This window comes from Corapipo altera, unplaced genomic scaffold (genome assembly GCF_003945725.1).
Source record: "Corapipo altera isolate COAL_440 unplaced genomic scaffold, ASM394572v1 63, whole genome shotgun sequence".
Lineage (NCBI taxonomy): Eukaryota > Metazoa > Chordata > Aves > Passeriformes > Pipridae > Corapipo > Corapipo altera.
The window spans coordinates 2,452,349-2,476,422 of record NW_020884928.1 but is presented as its reverse complement, the minus strand read 5'-3'; the positions used below and the strand labels follow the sequence as shown (position 1 = coordinate 2,476,422).

The window sequence follows — 24,074 nt, the reverse complement described above, 5'->3', positions numbered from 1 at the left end:
ATGCTTTTCACATGCTTAAGCTGCTCTGCCAGCCAGTACAACAGAGACAGTGCCACAATCCCAAACTCACGCTTCCTGCTTCAAAGCAAATACTGCCAGATGTGCTACCTCCATCCATACTGAGATGCAGGGGAAGTCTAGATGAGGTTGTGAAAGGCTTCTCAGACCCCTGCTGAGCCATCAGTCACATTATTAGCTGACCCTCAACATGGAGAAAGCAGAAGGCAGGAGCAGAGCTTGCTCCTGGATACCTTTTTGCAACACATTCTGAAATATCATCTACTTATTATTTTTAATTTGCTGAAAACAACACAGTGTAAAAGCCACACTTAAAATTCTTGTCATTCACTTTTTTGTTTCTAAGTCCTAAATGTACAGGTTCAAAACGCATATGCAATGCTTGGTCTTCACTTACCAAGTGGCAGAGAGCCTTAAACTAATAACAATTATAAATGACATTCACAACGCAAAACCTAACACCACAAAGGGTTCAAAACCCTCCCTAATCAGCCAGAAACAGTACAATCATTTTTAATACACATTAAGCTACGGACACTTGAGAAACTGGGTGAATAATGTAAGGTGGATTTAGCTCCATTGCAGCTATTTCTCCAACCCCTGTCACATTAGCATACAATTATCACAACATAACTAGCAAGAATACAGAACATCTAAAAAGGTCTGTTTGCTGCAATCCTTCAAGGCTCATTTTTAAGATGTCTAAACGTTTAAAGTTTTTCTTCACAACCTCTTCTTTCTCCCGCACTATCCTGCTTTTTCTTCTCTTTTTCATCTCCCTTCCCCCCGTAACCCATCAGCAGAGATGGAGCCTTTTTCTTTACGCTCATAATCAATCCTCCCAAGCTGAATTCCACTGCATCTTGACATAACAATCAATTACTTTCAACAACCAAGGCTTTCCAGAGAAAAAAGAGTCCAACATAAAGCTTTCCTTATTTGTTTTACAAAAGCAAACATGAACCTTTGAACAAAATTTTAGGGATGAAATAGCTATGAGTTTGATAGATAACTATGTCATTTGAGTACATGCAAAATTCTTTTTAGAAGAGATCAGAGAAAAAGTTAAAAGATTGAAATGTGTGATAAGGGGAAAACGTAAAATGAAGGGTGGATCATTAACAGAAGACTAGAAACAAAACGAAACTGAAATAAAAATTAATAAGGGGCAGGACAAAAAACTTTAATAGGAAATAAATAACAGATACAGTATGCTCAGAACCTTCACAGCATCATTCTCATTTATGAGTACCTTTTCTGTCATCTAATTCACAACTCGGGCTTTGATTCTGTGAGCCAACTCACTCCAAGACTGTAGAATAGAGAAAAGGGGATAATAATAGGGGCAATAATGTGATAGCAAATGTTTCAAAGAAGAAAGCAAGATCCAAAACCCATGGATTCACCCATTTTTATGAAAATCCAAGTACTAATAAGTAGTATCCTAGCAAAAAATACTACCCATATATCTCAATCCATATATTTACCAGGAAGCTAAATCTGAAATCCCAAGTGAGTGTATTTATAAAGCTGAACAAGAAGACAGCATTATGGGTTTCTCTTTTCTTCCTACATATTAGCAAAAAGCCATCAAGATGTTATTTCATAACTGCAAGACATTTTCTCACACACTTATTTTGTTATATCCTGAAACACAGGAGGTCACTACTGCACTATCATAAGAGTTTTCTGACATCAGCTACCATAGAATTCAAAAAAAGTTTTCTTATTTTCAAATATATGGTCTGATATACTTCCCAGGAGGGAAGAAGACAACAGTTAACCCTCTTCCTTGTTCTGTATTTCTATTTTGTGATTAAAACCATTTTTTTTAAACAGAAGGTGCTTTAATCAGGGTGATTTTTTTTCTTTTCTTCCTTTCTGAAACACTGCATCTTGAGCCTTATAGTTTTTAAGTGTTCCTTAAAACCATTGAACCATTATTGTGCTGCACCTGCATAATTCAGATGCTTTAATCCACTCTTCTTTTGATGAAGGACAGAACCCCGATCTATTTTCCTGCTTCAGTTTAGATTTTAAAATAAATGTTTAGAGCACATATTGTTTACATAAACATGTGATTGTCATGGAATCACTTTGCCACAGTTTTTGTTTTTAGTTTCTCCTATTAACACGTGTAAAACCATGCTTTTACATACGTGCTACAGTAAATGCTCATCATATTTTGAAGGAAAAAATCAATACCAGGGAATTCTTCTACATGACACTCTCAGTGAACTCCAGTGAACTCCTCCTCCCACTCCTGACAGTATTTGTATGATGGTTTTTGTTGCATTCACAATCTGTGCCCTTTGAACAGTGCTATCTTGAACTGCAATCCAAAAAAAAATATATATATATATATATCAATATAAGGAACATAATTTTATTGCCTGATTTTATTGACTTTCAAAAATCCCAAACTAAATCTTTTTAAAGCACCATTTGAGCAATCTCCCCTCAAACTAATAATAAGCAGCTCCAAAGATTTTACATAAACAGTAACAGAAAAATATACACCTACAACATAAGTCCTAGGAGAGCTTGCATCCTATTTAAGCTTTAAAATTAGACTATTTTACAAGGCAGAAAAAACCTAGACATTTCACTGTTATTTAAATACCAATATATTTCAACCCAAAATGGTCTTGTCCTTAAGAATATTTGCTAAATACAAGAAATGCTTGGCTAAAACAACTAAACTATCACAAACTTCACCTTCATTGTTAGATAGTGCTTACTGGATATTATTCTTCCAGTGTATTAAAAACAGAACAATTGTCATCATTTTAGAGATCACAGAACTAATACATAAGGAGAAACTAAGCACGCCAGTTACCAGAGCAGTGAGAAACAGATCTTAAAAGATCTTGATTTATACCCCTGTTTACTGAATTATATTTCCTTTTCAGTTGTAGGAATTTCATTTGTTTCAAAATCCTCTGGAATCTAAATAATGGTATTTTATGTATTTATTATATTTCAGTTGTACTCAGAAAATTACTTTTTTTTAAAATCATCAAGCCAATGGTCCTTGTTTTCATGAAGAATCACTGCAAAGCAGGGTGGAGATCATCTGGTCCAACCTTCTATTGAAAGCATGGCTTTAGACCAGGTTATCAGGGCCCTGTCAGGCCAAATCTTGAATTTTTCCAGCAAGAGAGATTTCACCACTTCTCTGGGCAACTTATTTCAATGGTTAATTGTTTGCATGATGAAGATGTTTCTTCTCATACCCAGGACAGAACTTTCCTGAAGCAACTATTCCCACTTCCTCTTCTCCTACCACCATGCAATCTTGCAAGGAGAGAAACTCCACCTTGTCTGCAGCTATCTTTTGGACATGGGGAGACTGTGATTAAGTTTACCCTTAGTCTTCTCAAGGCTGAGAAAATCCAGTTCTATCAGTCCTACTTCAGACATCAAGTTCTCTTCCCCTTTTAAGACCTTTGTGACTGTACTGCAACTGGCTGGGATGTAGCTGTGGTGCTTTGTTTTAGGTTTCTGATCAAAACAATGCTGATAACACATTAATGTCTTAGCTGCTCTTGAATAGCATTTTCACAGCATTAAGGTCTTCAGTATTTTTCAATCTGCATCCTCAGTGAATAAACTGAGGGTGTGCAACAGTTTGAAAAGGGACACAACCAGGCAGTGATAGCAGAATACTCATTTTAAGGCATTACCTATCCCATCTGATTTCATGGAAAAAATGACACTGGTTTTTCTGTACTAATAATCTTAGTACTGTTTTTTTACTTCTAATTAACAGAATCCAGACGTCAACTTGTATCAAAACTATGGAATGTGACCATTAAAACGGAGTTCTTAAAGGAACTGGTTTGTATTTTTCTTTAATTTTTGAATTACAACCTTAGGGCAGAACATGTTGTTCAAAAAGCTCTTACATGACTTAGAAGGCTAAGTCTAAAAAAGCAACTTAATCATTTGAATCCCTAGGACCAATTTAAATATTCAGGTGTTCTGTTCCTAATGAAAATACATTGGGCTTAAGCACTTGGAGGAACTGACTCTGGTTTAAAAGTCAGAATGCAAAGAAACTGAAATAAAAGAAAACCTTATGTTTCATTTCTCATAACTTTAAGGTTACCAAACATAATTTTTATTCCTGTAGAAGTTCTTCCACCACCAAAAAGGACAGCTGGTAGAATACAAGCAAGAAACACAATCTTTATTAGTTTGCCACTTTCTATTTTCCTAAATTTACATCATATAAAATGAATAGCTTAAGGCATTTGGCTCCTGCAGCTTATGGGCAGTTCCCTATAACCAGGTGTCTGAACAGCAAAGTAAAAGGTCGCGTAGGCTGAAAAGCAGGTCATCTTAATAGACTGTTATAATCTTGCCATTAGGTCATAAACTGCAGATTTGGCTACTCTACATATAGTGTTTCACCTTTCTATCCATATGCTGGAGCTCTGGATTCATCAGTTTGTGTTACCATGACTGGAGAGATTCTGGTTGAGTACCACCTCAGACCAGATGGAGATAGGCCCTAGAAAGATGCACAGCTGGATCACTGCAAAGTTGAAGTCGCATAGCAATCATTTTGGCTTTGGAGATAAATTTAAATAATTTCAGAGGTGGAAGCTTCCCAAAGACAGGTAAGAACACAGATAGGAAGAAGTGCTCCTGCTTCTGATTTGGTGTGGTTATCTTCAAAAGTAATATAAAACAATGAAAATACGGTGGCTGAAACTAGGGAACAGAAGTCTAATAAACTTTGTTGCAAGGTGGTCTCAACTGGTTCTCACCAAGTCTCATATCAGGTGCATAAACATGAGGATAAATTACAGCTGAATATGAGAAGATTGACATTATCTGGAGCTCAGGTGAGGGAGACCAAGACGGTAAAGAATTCTCAAAACAGCCTTTTGCTTCTTAATGATGAGGTTCGCAAGTGACACCTAACTTTTTGGCAACAGCCAGGAGTTATTTAGCATATGCTTACCAGGGATTTTAGGATTTTATTGGGATCTGAACAGTGATCATGTCAAAAGCAATGGGTAGTTAGTATAAAGGATGTGGGCAAGAAGGCAGCCTGCTTTCTAGGGACTACCCAACCAACTCTAAGAGAAAAGTCCGGGATGTCCAGGAAACATTGGGTTAACTTTGGCACTATAAACGGGATTGGAGGGAGAGCTTCTGAAAGAAAGATTAGGACTGGGATTGCAATGCAGCCACACAAGGGAATCATCAGCAAAACTACTTTCACAGAGGAAAAAAAAAAAACGGGCATTTTGAAAACACTGGAATTAGGAATCTTTCACTTGCACTGGATTTTCAGAAGGGCTGGGCTTTTTCCAGCCTTTTGGCCCCTTGCAACAGCTCAAAAAGAATCAAAGCAAGATGTTGTGCTGGCTTCAGCAGCAACTGACAATTGCAACTCCCTCAAAAGAAGAGAAGTTTAAGTTATGTTAGAATATAAGGAGATCTCTAAAGGTCTCCTTGAACTCTATTAGAAAGCAGGGGAATGGTATTCAAGACGCCTTATATGACTTTAGGCCTCAGTGCAGTACACACAGTTAACAAAGGGCAAACTTCAGCATAAGAAAGATCCTGTCCTCAATTCACATCATATTAACTTCCCCTGCATGTACTGGTGAGTTCTTGGCAGTGTAATATTAATGTGGCACTACTGCATAGGGATCAGTACATGTCACTCTATAGTTTGTAAAAAGTGCTTGTTTTTATTTGCACTGATTCACAAAATTCAGTAATTAGCAATAGGTTGTTCCCAGCATTAGTGCAAATTAGCAAGGTTCCACTTAATTTTCTCTAATTACTGGGCTGAAAAGGATGATCATGCACATTTAGAGATAATTAGCTAAGTGGGTATTAACTGGGTTTTTTGTGTGTGAAAATCTCCAATCATTCAACTAGACACTGACTCGGGCATTTCCTTTTGAGATAGATGTTCCCAATGAACCCCATTAGCTCCCCAAAGCTGCACAGTAACAGCTGGAAATCAGTGCAGGCAACACTCAAAGAAAAATGGGCTCAAACAGGAGCAGCTATTCCCTTCTGAATTGGACTGCCTCATACTAATTGAGAACAACTTCACTGGGCTGACAGAGCCTGTAGTTCCAACACGATAAAAATGATGTTTACAGTCCCCAGGGGGTACTGAGTAGAAGTCTGCCTTCATGCATAGGAAACATTAGCAATTGCATCAGTTGTGAAAAACAGCTGCCTGACCACCCCCTCCCAGACCAAAAAGACTCAACAAGGGCTGTTAGTTCAGGAACAGTAAGAACAGTCACATAGTCAAATAGAAAATATGCACAAATGACCAGCACTAGACTAAGAGGTGTATGAGCAGGCAATGCTGTGGTAACAGAAATCAGAGTTAATTGAAAGTGAGGTAAGAAAGAACTAGGGCAATAACTTCTGTCTTTCAATAGCATACATCCCTACTGTAATTGAAATATACACAAAGCAAACGCCCTTAAGTCATAATATGCTTCATCAATTTATTTCCAAATCAGGGTCAGGACAGTAGGTATTATTTTTTTCATTTCTGCTGCAAGAACATGTGCCTCAAAGAAGAAAAACCTGGTACGTAAAGGAAGATAGGACATAAAGCAATTGTAAGTCACATTTATTTCTGATCCGCTCTTTCAAATAAAATATCAAGCAGAAAATACATTTCCCCAACCTTTCCTTTTCTAGATGAAATATCTGTCTGTTTCCTTAGACAACATCATTGCAAATGTAGCTCATTAACAAGGTAGTAGCAGCTACTCCACCAAATACATAGTGAACATGAATCAGCCTGGTGAGCACAATGAACTTCGGCCATCAATTCAGTAGAGAGTTTGCAGATGAATAATTTACTGCTGTCATCTCAACTATTACAAAAAGGAAATGGTCTATTTATTTGTAAAGCAACATTATTGATAAATGTCCAGTTTAACCCTGAGATTATATTTGCTAGCTTTTTTCCCCTCAAAGTGAGGAAATTCCAGTATAAAGCTGCATTTACTTATTTTTTTTCTTTACAGTGCTAGTATTTACCATGTAATAGCCAACTGGCAAAACAGAGACAAGGTACTTGACTTCTTTGGTGCTGCATTTCTGAGATATTTGTAATAACACCAGCATACAATTAAAAAAAAATGAAGAAGTTCCTAGACAATATTTTGATTTCAGCCACTTAACTATGATTCCAAGTGGAGGCTTTTGCAGCCAATTTATTGACAGACACAATGTCTGCATTGGTTCATACAGCCTCATGGAGAGAGATTCAAGGCACCGAAGTACTGCTGTTTAACTGTCTTTGCAATACAAAATACTCGGCTGAATAAATTCACTTAGCTGAGGACTCATGCTCTAGCAGCAGTTACACTGCATCCAGCTCCCAAGCAGCTACAGACGACTACATCACACAGACCAAGTTCCTGCTGTGACTTTATACTGTCAGCTTGTTTCCTCAAAAGGATATTTTCCTTTGATTTTGGTAAAATTCAAAGTTTTAATTCCCATCATCAGTGATGCACCCAAAGTTTTGAAGCAGAGAGAAATTAATGAAAAATTAAAGCTGTGTTATTTTAAAATAAAATATGAGCTTCCTTCAGCATATGTTGGAAACAAATCTGACTATTACAGAAACACTACATTCCAGCCAGAAAACTTCTCTGTTGTAACTTCATCAAAGGCAACATTTATAGATACTAAAAATAACTCATTGGATTAACATCTTTCAAGTTTTTGATCTACAGAGTCAAAAAAAATTGGTAAGAATGAGCTAATTGATCTTATTTATTTTATATTGTAGCTATTAAAAGTTGAGAAAACTAAGTTTCATTTAATAAGTTTGATTATTTGCCAGTGAAGAAGTCTCCAAAGTACATAAACTCCTACCTAGTAAAACACAATTGTCTTACAAGTAGACAGAAGTCATGAATTAGAAACACTTAAATGCTCCAGGAGTTGATGCTTATGTTAAAGCACTAAACAACATAATGAAAAAAAAATAGAAATGTCTGTTAAGACCATTTAAAAACATCCACTCCTTAACGCACCAGCAGCAGAATGAGACTTCCCTCAGAAAGAGGAAGTGTTCAGATTGCACATCCTGTGCTTCTATTTAAAATAAATACCTTCAATGTCTGTGGTCACCAGGAAGTTTCTTTCCATCCTTTCTGAACAGAAGGAAGCAGCAGAGGTAAAAAATTAACCAAAAGAGTTTTTGGTGAGCCCTATCACCATGTTTCTCATTCTACCTGGTGTAGAATTCACCAGGTTCTATCTGGTGCTATAAAATAAGATAATCAGCATAATGTTCCACGCCTTGCTGGTTCAGGACGGTAGATGTGCTTTTCGCTAGATTTCTGATGTGCCCTATCTCTTTTTAGTCTTTTCTTCTTACATTTGACTCCAGTCGCCTGAAAAGCCAAATATGGTCTGTTTACCATGTCAGTCAGTAGTCCAACACTGCCTGTTATGTAACAAGGCATCAGATTCTATGCTACTTTAGAAGTCTTTATCTGAGATAGTCGTGACACTTCATATACTGTTAATGGGCAGAAACAGCCATTTTTAGGTGCACTGCTCATACAACCTATTTTAGCTATTCTGATCCATCCAGATTGTATTACATCCCAGGTGACAGAAGAATACTACCCTATGGCTTTGGTATCTACAAAAACAGAGGGTATTCTAAAAGTTTTCACTTACTAACAATCAAAATATGTTTTGATCTACCATCAAAATGTGTTTTTATAAGCACAGGGGTGATGGTTCTCTGGAGTCTTGCCCTCCACATCCCCACTGAGTGGCTGCTGACCCACTGAGCTATGCCATCTATGGAGTTGTGCACTGCTGACAGTTTTCCAGGGCAGCAGCTCCGTTTTTCATTGGTATTACTCATTTCAAATATTCCAATTCCTCCACGCTCAATACACATCACAAGAATTTGTCAGGTTAGATGGTAAAGTAGAACTAACATGAAGTAAAAGCAAAGACCAAAAGCAAGAGCTGAGCTTAAGGATGTAAAATAAAATGAGAGATTGGAAAAAGATGGAACTAAACTGAAGGAGTTAAATTTAAAATGATGGAAAAAGGAAGAATAGCTTCTGTTGTAGAAGCTAGTAGAGACAGCAGAAGCAGTATCAAAAGACTCCAGTGTTCATTTTAGTCCATAAGGAGTGACCATGGACTCAGGCTAGTGGCAAAGGCCAGCATGTTCACAAGGCATAATTCCAACAAAGTAAGGGTATACAGGCAGTGATGTACTAGAAAGCCACGACTCAAGTCAAATACACCATTATTTGATTTTTTTTGATTCTTCTTTTGTACACAGATCAAAGCCTTCTCTTTCCATCAAAACAAGCGATGTATCCCACTTCTCATTTATCTCAAATAGTGCTGCACTGTGTGCCCAGCCTGGCTCTGTGATGGGTGCTTGCATTCCAGCCTTATCACCTGAGCACTGGAGCACCCCGTCCTCAACGCACTTCTCTCTCTTACTCCCTTCTTAACAGAACTGAACAACTTGGACCATTCTTCTGATCATGCTTCCACATTTAAGTTTATATCAACAATTCATTTATTAAACTATTTTAAAAGTTATGTTGCAAAAATGAGCACAGCTCAATATATAAGCTCCATTCACATTTGCACTTCCTGAAGTTTAAAGCAATTTATCTACATTTCCTGAAAAATTTTTAAAACAAGAAATTTATGCTTGATTTTACCCAGTAAAATTATTTGCATTAAAGTGAAATTCAACTATTTTAAATTTATAAGATATTAAAAAATAACATGTTAAATGTAGATATATTTATAGAGAAATTAGTACCTTTTAAATAAAACTGAACTGTAAGTTTATATAAATATGAAGCATTTAAAATTTGGTAATTGCTAGCAATAAGCAAAAAGACTTTTTTGCCTTTTTTTTTTTTAATTAAAACAGCTTATGTATTTTGTCTTTCAAAATTTACAGTTTAATGACCTACTGGAAAAAAATAAAACTGTGCACCAGACAGATTCTAATGTCAAATTTTTGCTCCCAAAAAAATGTTTCCACCAAATACCTTCAAAGCTCTAACATTTTGTGCAATTAAAGCATTTAGTATTTTCTTCCACTTGCTTTATTTCAGGCAAGGTTAAACATTATACTAATCCTACTTTTTTTTCCTTTCTCTTTTTTTCCTGATCCTTTCACTTGAAAGCCCATCAACATAATCTCCTGCTAGCATAGCACTACCTGACAAACTATCACCCTGAATAGACCTCAATCCATCCTGCGAGGCAGCAGTTACAAGAAATCATTGAACTCTGAATGGTCGCTGCACCGTCTAAAAATAAATCAGGAGGACAATATATTTCTTGGATCTAAAAGAGCCCCATCAATAAGTCACCTAAGCATCAGGAAAATGACCAACTAAAATGCTGACAAACGCTCATGGTCTTTTATTGGGGTCAAGGGGTAGGATTGCCCAGGATCCCTCCTGCCTTTCTTCTTCATCCAAACACTCTGAAAGGCCTAATACCATGCAATTTCAGATTCATGTGTTGTTTTGGCCTTGCAACACCAGGCAAGCCAAGGCTGGTTTCTCCTTTCTCCTCACAGTCACACTCAGCATACTACAAGTGCTCTTTGCACCAAGAGCAGACAGCTCAGGCTACAGACAGGTCAGAAACTATCAAGAACTGAAAAACAAACTCAAAGAGAGACAGGCAGAGAGAAACATCCTCAAAGCTTCAAAGTGCAAAAAGTACCTCTTGCTGGAGCAGACAAAGCTTTTCTGCAGCTATTCAAAACCCAGAAGCCAGCATACACATTTTGTTGGGAAACACGGGGAATGACAGAGATTTTGTTTATTCATTTTTTAATTTCTCTGCTAAGGCTAAAGCTCTTTTTGCCATTTCATTTGTTTAAAGCTTCTGCTTTGTAAGACTTTCAATTAAGAGAATGTGACACTCTCACTGTGCTTGGATTTCTCCTATTAAGCAGCTTTGCTGGTCATTTTGTTAAGGCCACCTCCAGAACAAATGCTGACTGAAAACAGAATTAATAATGGATTTAAAGGGTACTACTCAGTTGTCAATGCACACAATGGGAACAGCTGTTTTATACAAAGTAAAAATATGCATCTGGATAGACTTTTTGTTACATTTGGAAAAAAAAGCCAAAGAGGTAAAGAAATCCAGGCACTTTCAACTGTTATATAGACATCTTTAACAATTTTAAATTCTTTAGCAGATGCAAGTAACTGATAAACAAAATGCATACTTATAAAAGCTCTTTGAAAGCAGACTTACAGGTAATCACATGGGAGAAACCTGTAGGTAAGTCAATATTTTCCTTTTTTTTTCTTCAACAGATATCTAAAGACTGCATGCATTCTATGAAAAAAATAACTGCATCAAATAAAAATAAATATAATCACGTTCATGAAAATTCTGTTCTCTAATTCTACACTCCTTTCACATTACAAACATGTAACAAGTTTATCGGAAAAAATATTCAACTATCGGCCAAACTAAAAATGGATCTGAGGCAATTTCCAGACGTATGTTAGAGAAGGATTTGATCTCTCAATCTATTGGTAAACTTAAATATATGTTAAAACTTTCAGTTTGCTTTCTTCTTTGAAAGGGCACTTTTGATATCTGACAATCAATACAACACTGTGAGCAATCATCCCTCTCAATAATTCCTTGAACAACAAAAACTGATGCAGAATCATAGAATCACTAAGGTTGGAAAACACCTCCAAGATCACAGAGTCCAACTTTTGACTGAACACCACGTCTACCAAACCACAGCACTAAGTGCCACATCCAGTTGTTTTCTGAACACTTTCAGGGATGGTGATTCCACCATAACCCTAGGCAGCCCACTCCAGTGCTTAACCACCCTTTCAGTGAAGAAATTCTTTGTGACATATTGAGTTTGTAGCATCAGTAGGAAAAAAAACCTAATGTCTAAAGAGTAAAAGTGGCTCAACATTGTAGAATAAAATGGAAAAAAAGGGAAAAGATCCAAATTAAAAATATTTTCAGAGAACCAGCAGAATTAGGAGAAATACAGTCATTTATCTTACTCTTTCATCATGTAAGGCCATGAGAATAAGGAAAAGAAAAAAATTACAAGAAAAATTAACATTGCCTCTAGAAATTCTCTGTTCAGAACCTCGAAAATTTGTTAAAAAATTACCACAGATGAACAAAAATTGGTTTCATTATAACAAGATGGATGACTAGCTTCATTCCTTAGTACGAAACAGGTCAGTACTTCTGAAAAGATACGAGCTTAAAATGAGGAACTAAATGACAACCATTAATTGTCACAATGTGAAATGCCAAATGGATTAATCCAGTGCTTTGATGTACAAAGAATTCATTGTTATAATCTCACATTGGAAAAAAAAATGTTGAATTGTTACTTTGGATGAAAGGACATTAACAAAAATACTCACATGCCACTTTCAAGTTATCAAATATGCCAGCCACTACAATTTGGTGGGGGAAGAAAGAGATCATTTATCCCCACCATTACACAAATGGAAGTCTAAGGCAAAGAGTAAGAACTTCCTGGAGGAAGACACTAGCAACATCAATAAAATAAAATAAATTCTCCTAATTCAGTGTGTTGACTAAAACCATATTCCTGAAAATTTCATTTTTGATATCCCAAAGTGAATAAGTAAAGGCAAGCTCCTTAGCTATCCTTCCTTTCTATGATGGCATTGCCAATACTCCACACTGGATCAGACCAGTCACCTATCAAGTCAAGTTTCCTCTTGCTGATCAGAGTAAGTACAAAGTGGCTTGTGAAAAAAAGTCAGTGTCAGCAACAGGAAGTTGGAGTACATGGACCCCTTTTGATCGAATGTGGCAGTCTGAAAGATGCAGATCTGAAGCCCAGAAAGGAAAGAAAGAGTGATGTGATCTCATTTTCTGGCTTTGACAGACTTTCCCAGTACAAATACTCTGCTAAATAGGAGAGGGCAAGGCAATGAACTCAATACTGACAACCTCAATACCCCACACTGCTGGGTGTGTACTATACAACCATCCCCAAAGCAAGACCAGCTCAGTGTCTGCTCCAGTGGAGGGAGCACTTCTGAAAGGACATCAAAGACATGCCTGCACTGGTTTTGCTCCTTTCGACCTAACCAGTCACTGCACATAGCCAAGAGGACACTGACCCCATAAACTCCCCACATGCCATCATGTTTCACAGATGCTGTTTCATGCTTCACAAATGCCACTCTGATGGGCTGGTATGCAGCCCTCACACCATATTAAAAACTATGAACTGGAAAAAAATACATATTCATTATAGGGGGAGAAGCCGTACACAGTATGGACATGAGCCAGTACACACTATTTGTCTTTGGGATCAGGAACTTGTTCCTTGCCCTCTTGTACTCAAATAGTACAGATATGTCCTCAGCATGCGAGTGCAGTTTCTTTCTGGATGCCTCACGTATTATGACAATTGTTCTGTTTTCAGTCTTTATTTTAAATTCTCTAAAACTGAATGCGTTTTTCCTGCACGTAGATCTAAATGTTGTGCAGTAATGCAACAAAAACCTACCTAACAAGAATTGCAGCATACAATTACCTACAATACAGAGCAACCATATAAAAAATTTCTAGTTCCAAAAATAAAAATCAGAAAGAAGCTCAAGAGAATCTGAAGAGAAACTTGACATGAAAAAGAGCATGCATGTTCTCCATTCCTTCCTCAACCAGAAAAAAAGGACACTTTTTTAAATATTATAATATTCAGTGAATATTTTACATCATAGAAATTCTGATAATATCTCAATTTTTAAGTTATTGTTTTTATTAATTGTTCATCTAAAAAGTTAAAGATATTTCAATAATAGTGCTTATGCAGTTAAGAATTCCACAAATCAACTTACAAATAACAGCTATGAATTCTGTGGCTCTCTTTTGTCTCCTTGCTGTTACTTCTGACTGTACAAGTTAAAGTAGTGTGAATCACTTTTCATTTTATTGATTCTAAGATTTTCTGTTAAGGATGTCCTACTTGCGGCACATTGATCCAATGTCTTAAGAAATTCTGTAAAAATGGGTTTGCTCTGTAAGTACTCTGTTTAATAATCACAACCACTTTGCCCTTATCCTACCACAAAAATTATCTATACTTCATGTAAATGTATTATCCCTTCACTTTTTACAGTTAAACATTATGTGCATTTGAAATAGACATATGAAAGAAAATATACTATTTTTTTTCCTCATCAACATATCCTAGAAAAAATTAATATTATTATATTAATATATTTTGCATCTTACTTCTCATTCTTGGCACTGGAAGAGATGATTTTTATAGTCTTCCTATTTTTTTACCCAGCAGGAACTGCTTGAGCTGCTTGCTTCTAAAACTTGGCAGATATTATTGTGCATCCTTAAATGTAGTTCTGTTCTGGTTTTCCCCTATCAAATTACATCAGGTTTTCATATTTCTATGCATATTAACAACAGGACAAGCACTAATGTCAAGAAAAAATTGCTGACACTTTTACTCTTGTGTCATCAAACCAACAGCAAAAAGCTGAAGTTAGATAGGTTATTATTTTCCATAGATGCTCATCTGAAAGTATGTCTTAAGTTTCTTCTGAATGTTTCTTTGAAATGTGCTCCTTCCATCATCATCATTGCAGATTATTTTTCATATAAAGGAGGAAACAGTACAAAGAGAACAGTCTGAAGCAGTTGTTTTGCTCAGGCACTGAAACCTGTAATTTTTTCCTTAGGTATAAATGCAGATATGCATAATAACATAGGTTCAGAAAAAACGAAAAAGAAAGTACTGCTTTTATGTACACAGCTTAACTTACTGATTATCAAGGTATGAAGTGATGCAAAAATAAAACAGGGGAAAACACAGCTGACATCATAAGAAAAATAGTCCTTTTTATAAACAAACAAACAAAAAATACTACTATCCCAAACCCTTTAAAAAAGGTATTTCCTACACTGACCAGTACATTACCATTAGAAGTTAGTTTAAAAATCTGTTTAATTAATCAGATCAATGATATTAGATTAAAAAAAATATAACAAAAATTAGGATATGCAGTCAGTACCAGGAATCAGATTTAACACTTAGTCATAAAAACTTAAAGCTAAAGCAAAGCGCCCTTCTCTTTCAAAAAGTAGCCCATAATCATAATTATATCTTATACCCCAGTAGAAGATTTGTATTTCCACTGGTGAAATCAAAGAATTTTAGAGTGCCAGAAATGTGTCAGTAACACAAAAATCTATTCCACAGAGAAACTCCCTCTCTGCTGCACAATCTGTTTACCTACTATTACAGTACTACACACTGTTTGCTGTCTTTGCTTCATGTTCTGGTGCCTCCTGACCACAGGGTTACAATGTGCTTATCTCCACATGCTGGTTCAGCATCTATGACAGCAAAGAGTAGCAGACAGGAAAGGAGAAAAAGCACTATGTCACATCCTGAACCTTACAGCCTAAGTAAATGCAGAGTGGGAAAAAAAAAAAAAAAACACAACCAGAAACAGTGTAGATATATGGCACCACAGTAACAGGGGCCACTCCAGTGCAAATAGCATGTAGAAAGAATCCCTCACATACTCAGTGAGATAAAAATCAGAAGAGGTGACAATCTTTTCCCCAGAAGACTGAAATTCATTCTGCCTCATGCAGTCCTCCCAAGCTTTGTATTATTCACATCAAGAATGATTTTTATGCCTTTGACTCATGCAGATAAAACACATTTAAATAGTCTTCAGAGGGGAAGAAGGAACAAACAAGGAGTTGAAAAAAAAAATCACATTTAGTAGGTGAGCATGATTTACAAAATGGTACTGTGAAGGGGCTTGCAGGGAAGGAGGGCAGAGCTTTCTGCAGGCAGTCTGGGTTTATTTTAATGCACAAACCTAAACAACTATTCCAGGACTTGTCACTCAAAAGTAATAGCAAGAAGATGCCTTAAAAGCCTGCATTCTTCTTGTTCTCTCACCCCTCTGTTCAGACACATACAGTGGATTGGGTTCAGATCCTCAGAACTGGAGAGAGGAGTATATAAATAATCACTGCCTGATGGCTATCTGGAAAAGTCCCATCTTTAAATTGCAGACCAGAGTCTTCTTACAAAATCTTACAAAATCACCCATAAAGCTATAACAAGGTCTCTCTGCTTGCTATCTCATATTTCTTCCTCCTTCTCTCAGCTGAAAGAGGGTATTTTTTATCTCTGCCTCTAGATCCAAGGACTGTTTTCTCCATGACTTCTCCAATGAGCTCACTCAGGGTACCCCACGAAATCCATCAAATGTCTGCTTTAGTAATCCATCCGGTATTCTGTTCTCCTATAGCATTCACTGTGGCAGTTAATTCCAAAGACTTCACAAAAGAAGCACATATAAAATGAAAAAGCTTCTTTACCAAATCAAGAAAAACAGCTAATAAGAAGAATCTGACTGGAAGTTTGCTAACACATATTTTTGGAACAGAGAAGCAAAGAAAAGAAGGAAAGAAGATGAGAGAAATGGTCAAGAGGAACCTGAGAAAGGACGGGACAAAGACCAGGCACTAAATCTGAAAACAGATGAAGTTGCAAGGGAACTCTGGAGATTGTCCCGTGCATCGGCCTACTCAAAACACAGTCAACCACAGCAGATTGCTCAGGACTGTGCCCAGTCCCCTTCTGAAAATCTGCAAAAATGGTCACTCCACAATCTCTCTGGGCAACCTCTGCCAGTATTCAGTCATCTTCACACTGGAAATCTTTTTCCCTAGGTATAAACACGATGTTCTGTATTTCAGTTTATACCAGTCATCTCTTGCACTTTCACAGGGAACTGCTAAGCAGAGTCAGTCTGTTCTTCAACCTGAACAAAGAGGAGTATGGTCATCCTAGATGCAAACATCTGATCATAAGGATTTTTTTTCCCTTTTCTGAGGATTACTCTCTTCCAAATGCTCAATACCATAATTATCCTTGCGAAAGTTGGTAGATAAAGATACAAACACAAGGATTTCCTAAGAAAGTAAGGACTCTTAAAATATAAGATTATTAGGATACTATCCTGATTCAGTTGGGTATGTCTCCTAAGAAATTATGGTACTTCTTAAAAAACAACATTTTATTAACTCTGTTTAACAAAAAAAAATGCAAGGATGTTTCTTCCTTCAGAAAAACATCCCATATACACTTTCAGTTATCCAAGTTTCTGTAAGTACAAGAAAATTATTTTCTCCCATATGAAAAGAAGCACTAACAGTTTCCAAGGACAGCAGCCTCAGGGTGTGTCACCAGAGACTAGGACAAGAAGGTAGAAGGACAATACTCATCATTTTGTATAAAGTTCCCAAGACTTAACAGAAAGTACATTTCCTCAGAAAGTGCTGGAGTACAAGAACACACCTTAAACATCAACCCTCCCTTTGATCTGACACTTCAATATTCTTCCTGCCAAGAACTGCTGCAGAACGTCTCTGTTTCTTTCTGCAAGTTCAACTGGAATTGCTGCTTTTGATGTACACAGCATTGCCACAGATGAGAACTAAAGGCCATGGAGCAATTTACACTGTTTTAAAGTTAGAGAGATCAGTAGCTAAGGTACACGGAGGAAATTCCCAAGTAAACATAGCTGAGATGAGCATATCACTAACTTCTGTATTTGAGTTCATCTAGGAGAGGCAAGTGCATATAGAAACTATCCATTCTATGCTAATGGAGTAAGAGAATGAACTAATACCCCACAGAGACAGGGACCTTTCATCAGAGAGGCATAAAGAAAAATCTTGTTTGAGACGCTGGATCTCTGTCTCTTTATTTAGATGATGGAAGACCTTAAAACTCATCTTTCTTCTGTCAGGAGACACACTGGTATGTAATCAAACTTGATGTAATCAAACTTACATCCTCTCCCAAAATGCATTTGTATCTCCTTCCAACTACAGAGCTGAATGAAAGAACATGGAAGCAAAAAGCTAAAGTGGGGAAAAGCTCTGAAATAATATAATACAGAAGAAGGTCATTCTCTGGAAAGCTTTTAAATATTGTCCTTTGACTTCTTAACAACATAATTTTTCAAGTGTTTTATAAAGCTATGCACTTTCTATTGACTCATCAAGAAAACAATATTTTGGTTTTGTTTGTTTTGCTCTTGTCATGTTATGTCAATATGACACCCTGGTCAATATGAAACCCTGATGCTGACCTTAATGGATTCCTGACAGAGGACCCAGCACTGCAACTTAAAATGCTGTCAATTGCTGTTTAAATGAAAATAAAAACAACACATACACTCATAAAATATTTAATGGTGTTTCCTTTGCCAATTCCTACTGCTTTGTTGAGCAAAACAAACAATAGTTCTAAAGCTACAGATTTTGAAAAAACACTTGGGAGTCCTGCAGTTAAACACAGGGTTGTGCCTCTTCAGAACTAAAAGCATTAAAGATGTTTACTTAGAAACTAGGAAGCAGTTATTACTGTAGAAAAGCATTTATCCTTATTCAGAAGTTAACATGATTTTTTACATTACCTAACACAGAATTTGCTCAATCCCAAATTGTCAACTGCATTGGCAGGAGGCTTAAGCAGCTCTGATGAAGACTGGAAGGTAGTAATAATGTGACTCTATCCAGCCAAGTTTGGTTTCATGTGAAAGGCTTTTCTTGAACCATGCACACACTCTTTTCTATTGCACAGCACTGAAACCTGAACAACATCAATTTATATCCCATGTATTTGTTTCAGCTGGGAGGCTTCCAACTTTCCCTGAAAAGATAGGACAATGGACTAGATCGCCAATAGGACTGATTCGGGACTGCAATTTCTCTGTCCTTACACTCTTCAAAGTATTACAGAAACTATTCAGAATTTACAGTTCTATTTTATGACAAGATTTAAATTGGATTAGGAAAAGTTTCTGGAATCTTTATTTCAGTCTTGGAATAATTGACAGGCTAGGCTACTTAACACAGTCTAGATGTGAATCAACCACAAGGAAGCAAATGATGATCAAAAACATCATGGTCTTTCTTCCAAGTAGGCAATTTTTACCCTTATAATTTAGAATTATATTTGGATCTGCAAATCTTTTGCTGACTAATAATACTGAAAAAGGCACATTGTACAAATGTTCTGTCCATTTCCAAGTTTTGAGTAGATCCTTATCTCAAATTTTATGCCAGTGCATTGTGAACAGTTGCAGTAAGTTTATTCATAAGCTAACTCCAAGTTTCTTGTTGATACTGCTTATCCAGTCCTAGAATACAAGTTCTCAGTTTACAAATAGAGAACAACACCAGAACAAGTCTCCTTATGCTTCCAAAGTGCCATGGAAGCATGTTTTAGATAGGTTAGGGAAAGCCATTTCTCCTATATCCTCTGGAAAGAAGAGTAATATTTTATTATTTATTTATTTATTTATTTATTTATTTATTTATTTATTATCTTTCCCCTGAATCCCAACATTTTCTGTGAAACCACTAAAAAAATAGTGGGCTCAAAAATTATATTCTTTTAAATAGGTCTGTAAAAAAGTACAGTTTAGAAGTTCTTAACCTCATGGCAGAATGGTAACTCTGGTACACAGAACGACTGAACTACAAGAAAATGAAGCAAACTCCACTCTGAAATCCACTGAAGTTAAGAGATGTACAGTCCATGAACTGTCCTCTTTCTAGGTGGCAGAATTTCAGCATGAAAGACTTAAGTTTTATATTATAAGATATATTTTATTATAAGATCTAAGTTTTATATTCAAAAACTGTAATGGCAAAAGGTAAAGAATTTTTTTAATGTATATCATGCTGATTACCATTTCTCTTTACTACTCCTTTGATTTTACCCATTAACCTCCAGAGAGGTTCCCAAACAAGAAAGCTCTTGTTGTCTACTGTCTGTTTTCTGCTACAGGTTTTTATGGCATTGACAATGATAGCTATCAATGTATAATAAGAGACTGCAACTAAAACACAATAGATAAAAAACACCATAACTTTCATAAAATAAAATGCAATCAAATGTTATCAGTTGCCTTACACAGCCAGGCCAACTTCCAGTGCTGCATAAAATCAAACAATATAAAAGTGATACTGGAGAGTGGAGGAGACGAGGGATTTTCAGATATTAATGAATTAATATCAACCAGAACTTCATATTGTGGTAGTTAGCAAACATTGTATTTGGATCACCTAAGTCTTCATTGCTATTTTCTTCTCTTTTTTCCCCCTTTTCTTTTTACATTTTAATTTAAATATATTTCTTATTAACTTATATAACTTTGGATTGATAATGTATTTATCCCAATTGGATTACAGATTGCCTCACATATCACAGAATCACATAGAATCACAGAATACTCATAGATATGAGAGATATAACACATCCATAAAATAATCAGTCAGTCAGTTCAGTGTTGACAAATATTAAAGGCTTCTAAATATTTGCTAATGACAAATTCATTGTTTATTAATCACACAGCTATTTTATGATTAAGTTTAATGCAGGCTAACAACAATGGTTTGTCTGAGGCAAATGAACCCTTTTTGGGTTGAGCTATAACATGTCAAACATGCTGAAAATGAAGGATTTCAGTGATATCAATGGACATAATAGTACAGTAACTAGTATAAGTGAGATCAGAAATAAAATCTTGAGTTTTGCAGTGTTATACCAATGTACAAATATTTTCTAAAATTACATTGGAGTGCTGCTATGTATGCACAAAGAAATACTAATAGTACTTTGAAAAACTACAGAGAAGTGGACTGACAGTGTAATATTAACAAGATAAAAGAAAGATTTGATTTACCTGACTTTGCAATTCACTTTGTTGCTTCAGGCGAAGATTTTCTGGTGTATCAGCCACTGTAGTGAAGGACTGCTTTGGGTAATGTCTAGAAGAAGAAGAAGAAGCACAAAGCCAAACCGTAAATATTTGCACATGCTAGAAAGTCAAATGCATCCCAGTACTCTGTCCCACAGAATGCTGCAGAATTCTTTCATTGTTTGCTATGAAGTAGAAGTATTTACTCTAGAAATATTGTGTCAGACATGCTTTGCAGAAACAACACGAACAAGTTCCTGTAATGAGTCTGTCCCACCCATTCATCCCACCCACTGACTTCAAAGACCAATCATACAAAATTTGTTTTCAATAGAGTGAACAAAACTGTGTTTAACTGCATTGTCTTAGTATAGCGCTGAACAAAGACTAAAAGCCATTAAAACTGAATTGTTTTACAGAAACCAAAGTGACATAAGAGAGTACAGACATAGTACCACAGTGTCTTAAAACCATTAGTGCAGAAACCAGAAGGATCAAGGCAGGTACTTCCCGGGTAGAGAAAAGTCAATTGCTTTAATGGTAAATAGGTCAATAAAGTACTTTAATATCCAGTACCAAAGGCTGTGGTGTCTCAGAACTGCAATCTTTCAGGCATCTCTATTTCCATTTGAAATTTTACACCTTTACAATATATTCCAATTATTTGCTTTGGCGTTTTATGGTAATGTGCTTTAGGGGACCCTTGCTCGAGCAGGGAGGTTGGAATAGATGACCTTGAGTGATCTTCCAATCTCAGTCATTCTGTGATTCTGTGAACTGTAGCAATCAAACCTTACTCATTTACGGAACCACTATTTATTAATTTTCATGGATTTATCCTGCAACTTTACTGTCAAACAAGAAGTTCAATTAAAGACCACAAAAAGAAGGAAATAACAAAACAAAACAGCACATCCCAAAATAGATATATTTGTATGATACTGACTAATTACTTTCCATTATCTTCTGTGTGAAACCAAAATGTTCACCTTACAACCATGTGAGGCACTCATGTCTTCAGTTACCATTCACAGCTTCCCATGTCTGCCAGCTACCACGTTTGTGCCTTCAACATTTCAGAGTATAAGACAACGGGCATAGCATTTCAGACACAGTAACATTTGCAGCACAATTTCTACAGAAGGAGTAAGCAGTAAGTGTCTGAAGATTGAGGATATGAAGCATTAAACACTTCCATGTTCAAACTCCAGCTATCTCTAATGTGTTCTTTCAGTAACTAGTTCAGTTGCTATAGCTTCATCATAAAATTTCTGTTCTGTGCAAAGATGACACATATTTTCATTCAGAATTGTATTTTGTTAGAAAGTTTTCTGCTTATAAGTTCTATTTCCATGAAGTGCATGGTTTCAGTAAAAAATTGTTTATCAGAAAAAAATAAAGCATTCATGAAAAATTAAGGAGGATTTCAGTTTTTAGCCAAAAGATGAATGTTTCCTTCTCAGAAATGCAAAAGCAATACTTGATGAAAACTGTTGCCTGGACTTCATGCAGTAGACTGTTCTAGGTCTGATCACCCCCATCAGATGACAATTTGCATTGCCAGACTTCCACATCATAGCACAACAGAGTAGACTCATGCACCAAGAGGTTGTGGAACATCCCCTCATTTATGGTGTCATTGTACAGGGAAAAGAGATGAGAAATACAGGACAACCTAGAGATTTCAGGCTCCCAAGGAAAAATAACTGCACAGAAATAGCAAAAAGTAAGTACTTTTATGGATGAAAGATTTCCTCACAGAAGTGTAAGAATCATTCCAGGTTGGATACTAACAGATGGACAAATAACGCCACTCCCGAGTTTATGGTGAGATACCTTCCAATCTATTATGTCAGCCACTTGTCTCAGAGAGCTCATGTCACTGAAAACTAGAAAACAAAATTTCTAGGCATGACACCCTCCAGCCTATTCTTTTGGAGTTACAGCCAAGTCTACCTTGGGGCAAGGAAATACTTCCAGAAGGGCTTCTCGTTTTTTTCTTTATTTCTTTATTTCACTATCTCACCCTTCCTTCTTCTGCATAGAGGCAAAAAACAAATGCCAGACTGGCCACAAGGATGGTCATAAGCCCTTTTTGGAAAGCAGCAATGGACAGATGGGGAAAGCAACAAGCCACCTCACAGCTAGGTATTGCTGGTATCCAAGGAAGATTGTAGCAATGGTGTATAATTCACACCTTAAAGCATTGCAGACTTCCACATAGTAGGCATGAGATATCCACGGATAATTCCTGTTGATGACAGAATCCATATCCCTAAAAACTGCATCTGTCACACATGCAGTTAAAAATTACATTATGCACATGTTGAATGCTGAAAGCATTTCTGTAAACATTCATAGCACTGCTTTACACCATGGTTACATATCATGACCCTGGTGCTAAAATCACAGTAATCACCTGTGTTCATCCTTTTTAACACTGAGAACACAGAGTGTGAGCCAGCTTAGATTGGTTTTTTGGCCTGGTCCCCTTGTGAAATGAGTGGACAATGCTGAGGCAAGCGTCTCAGCCACAGACCCCAGGGACGCTGTTAGCAACAGCAGCAGAGAACTACAAACCCAGGCTCCTAAATTAAACCTCTCTATTCTGAAGCACAGGGACATACACTTTGTCACTATCATACACCAGCTCTCCCTTCTGATCATTTGTAAAAGAAATGCTTTCTTGCACAGTTAGTATTCAGAAGCCCACAATCCAAGCAAACCACTTCAGAACCAATGTATCTGAGTTCATTATTTATTTTAGAAGCACTAGCTCCATACTTCAAGTAAAAAATGTATGCTTAGTCTTGAATAAGCACTGCTTTAGTATGCTTGAAAATACTATGTAAACTGATTTGATCAATGAAAAGTATTTATACTTGACAATGGAAGTAAACAATACACATGACAAGTGAACAAAACTGTTGAAATTTAAATCAGCTTTTAAACTGATCATATAAACCAGTTACCAAAATGTATTACAGTGATTAAAATAAGACTCATTAAACAAAATTAAATTAGCAGTGCATTCTACTATGGGTTGTCATTTTAACTGTAGCTGATTTATGAAACCACTCACATGGTATATCAAACCAGAAAGACATGGGTTTAGATACATCCCTTTTAATTTATGGAAATTCTTGCCTCAAATGCATTAAAAAGACTAATGTTAAATTTAAATCCTATCTTCAGCTTTCCACATTTGTTTTAAGCTTACTGATAGCATGT

General features: G+C 36.4%; 1 protein-coding gene across 2 annotated transcripts in view; it reads right to left on the bottom strand.

The window, feature by feature from the left end:
• Positions 1–24,074, bottom strand: part of NEBL (nebulette) — a 251,586-nt gene that overhangs the window by 157,439 nt on the left and 70,073 nt on the right. For both annotated transcript variants that reach the window (XM_027658660.1, XM_027658659.1), the window contains exon 3: positions 20,829–20,913. In XM_027658660.1, the coding sequence (XP_027514461.1) occupies positions 20,829–20,913 (85 nt within the window). The remainder of the gene's footprint in view (positions 1–20,828; positions 20,914–24,074) is intronic.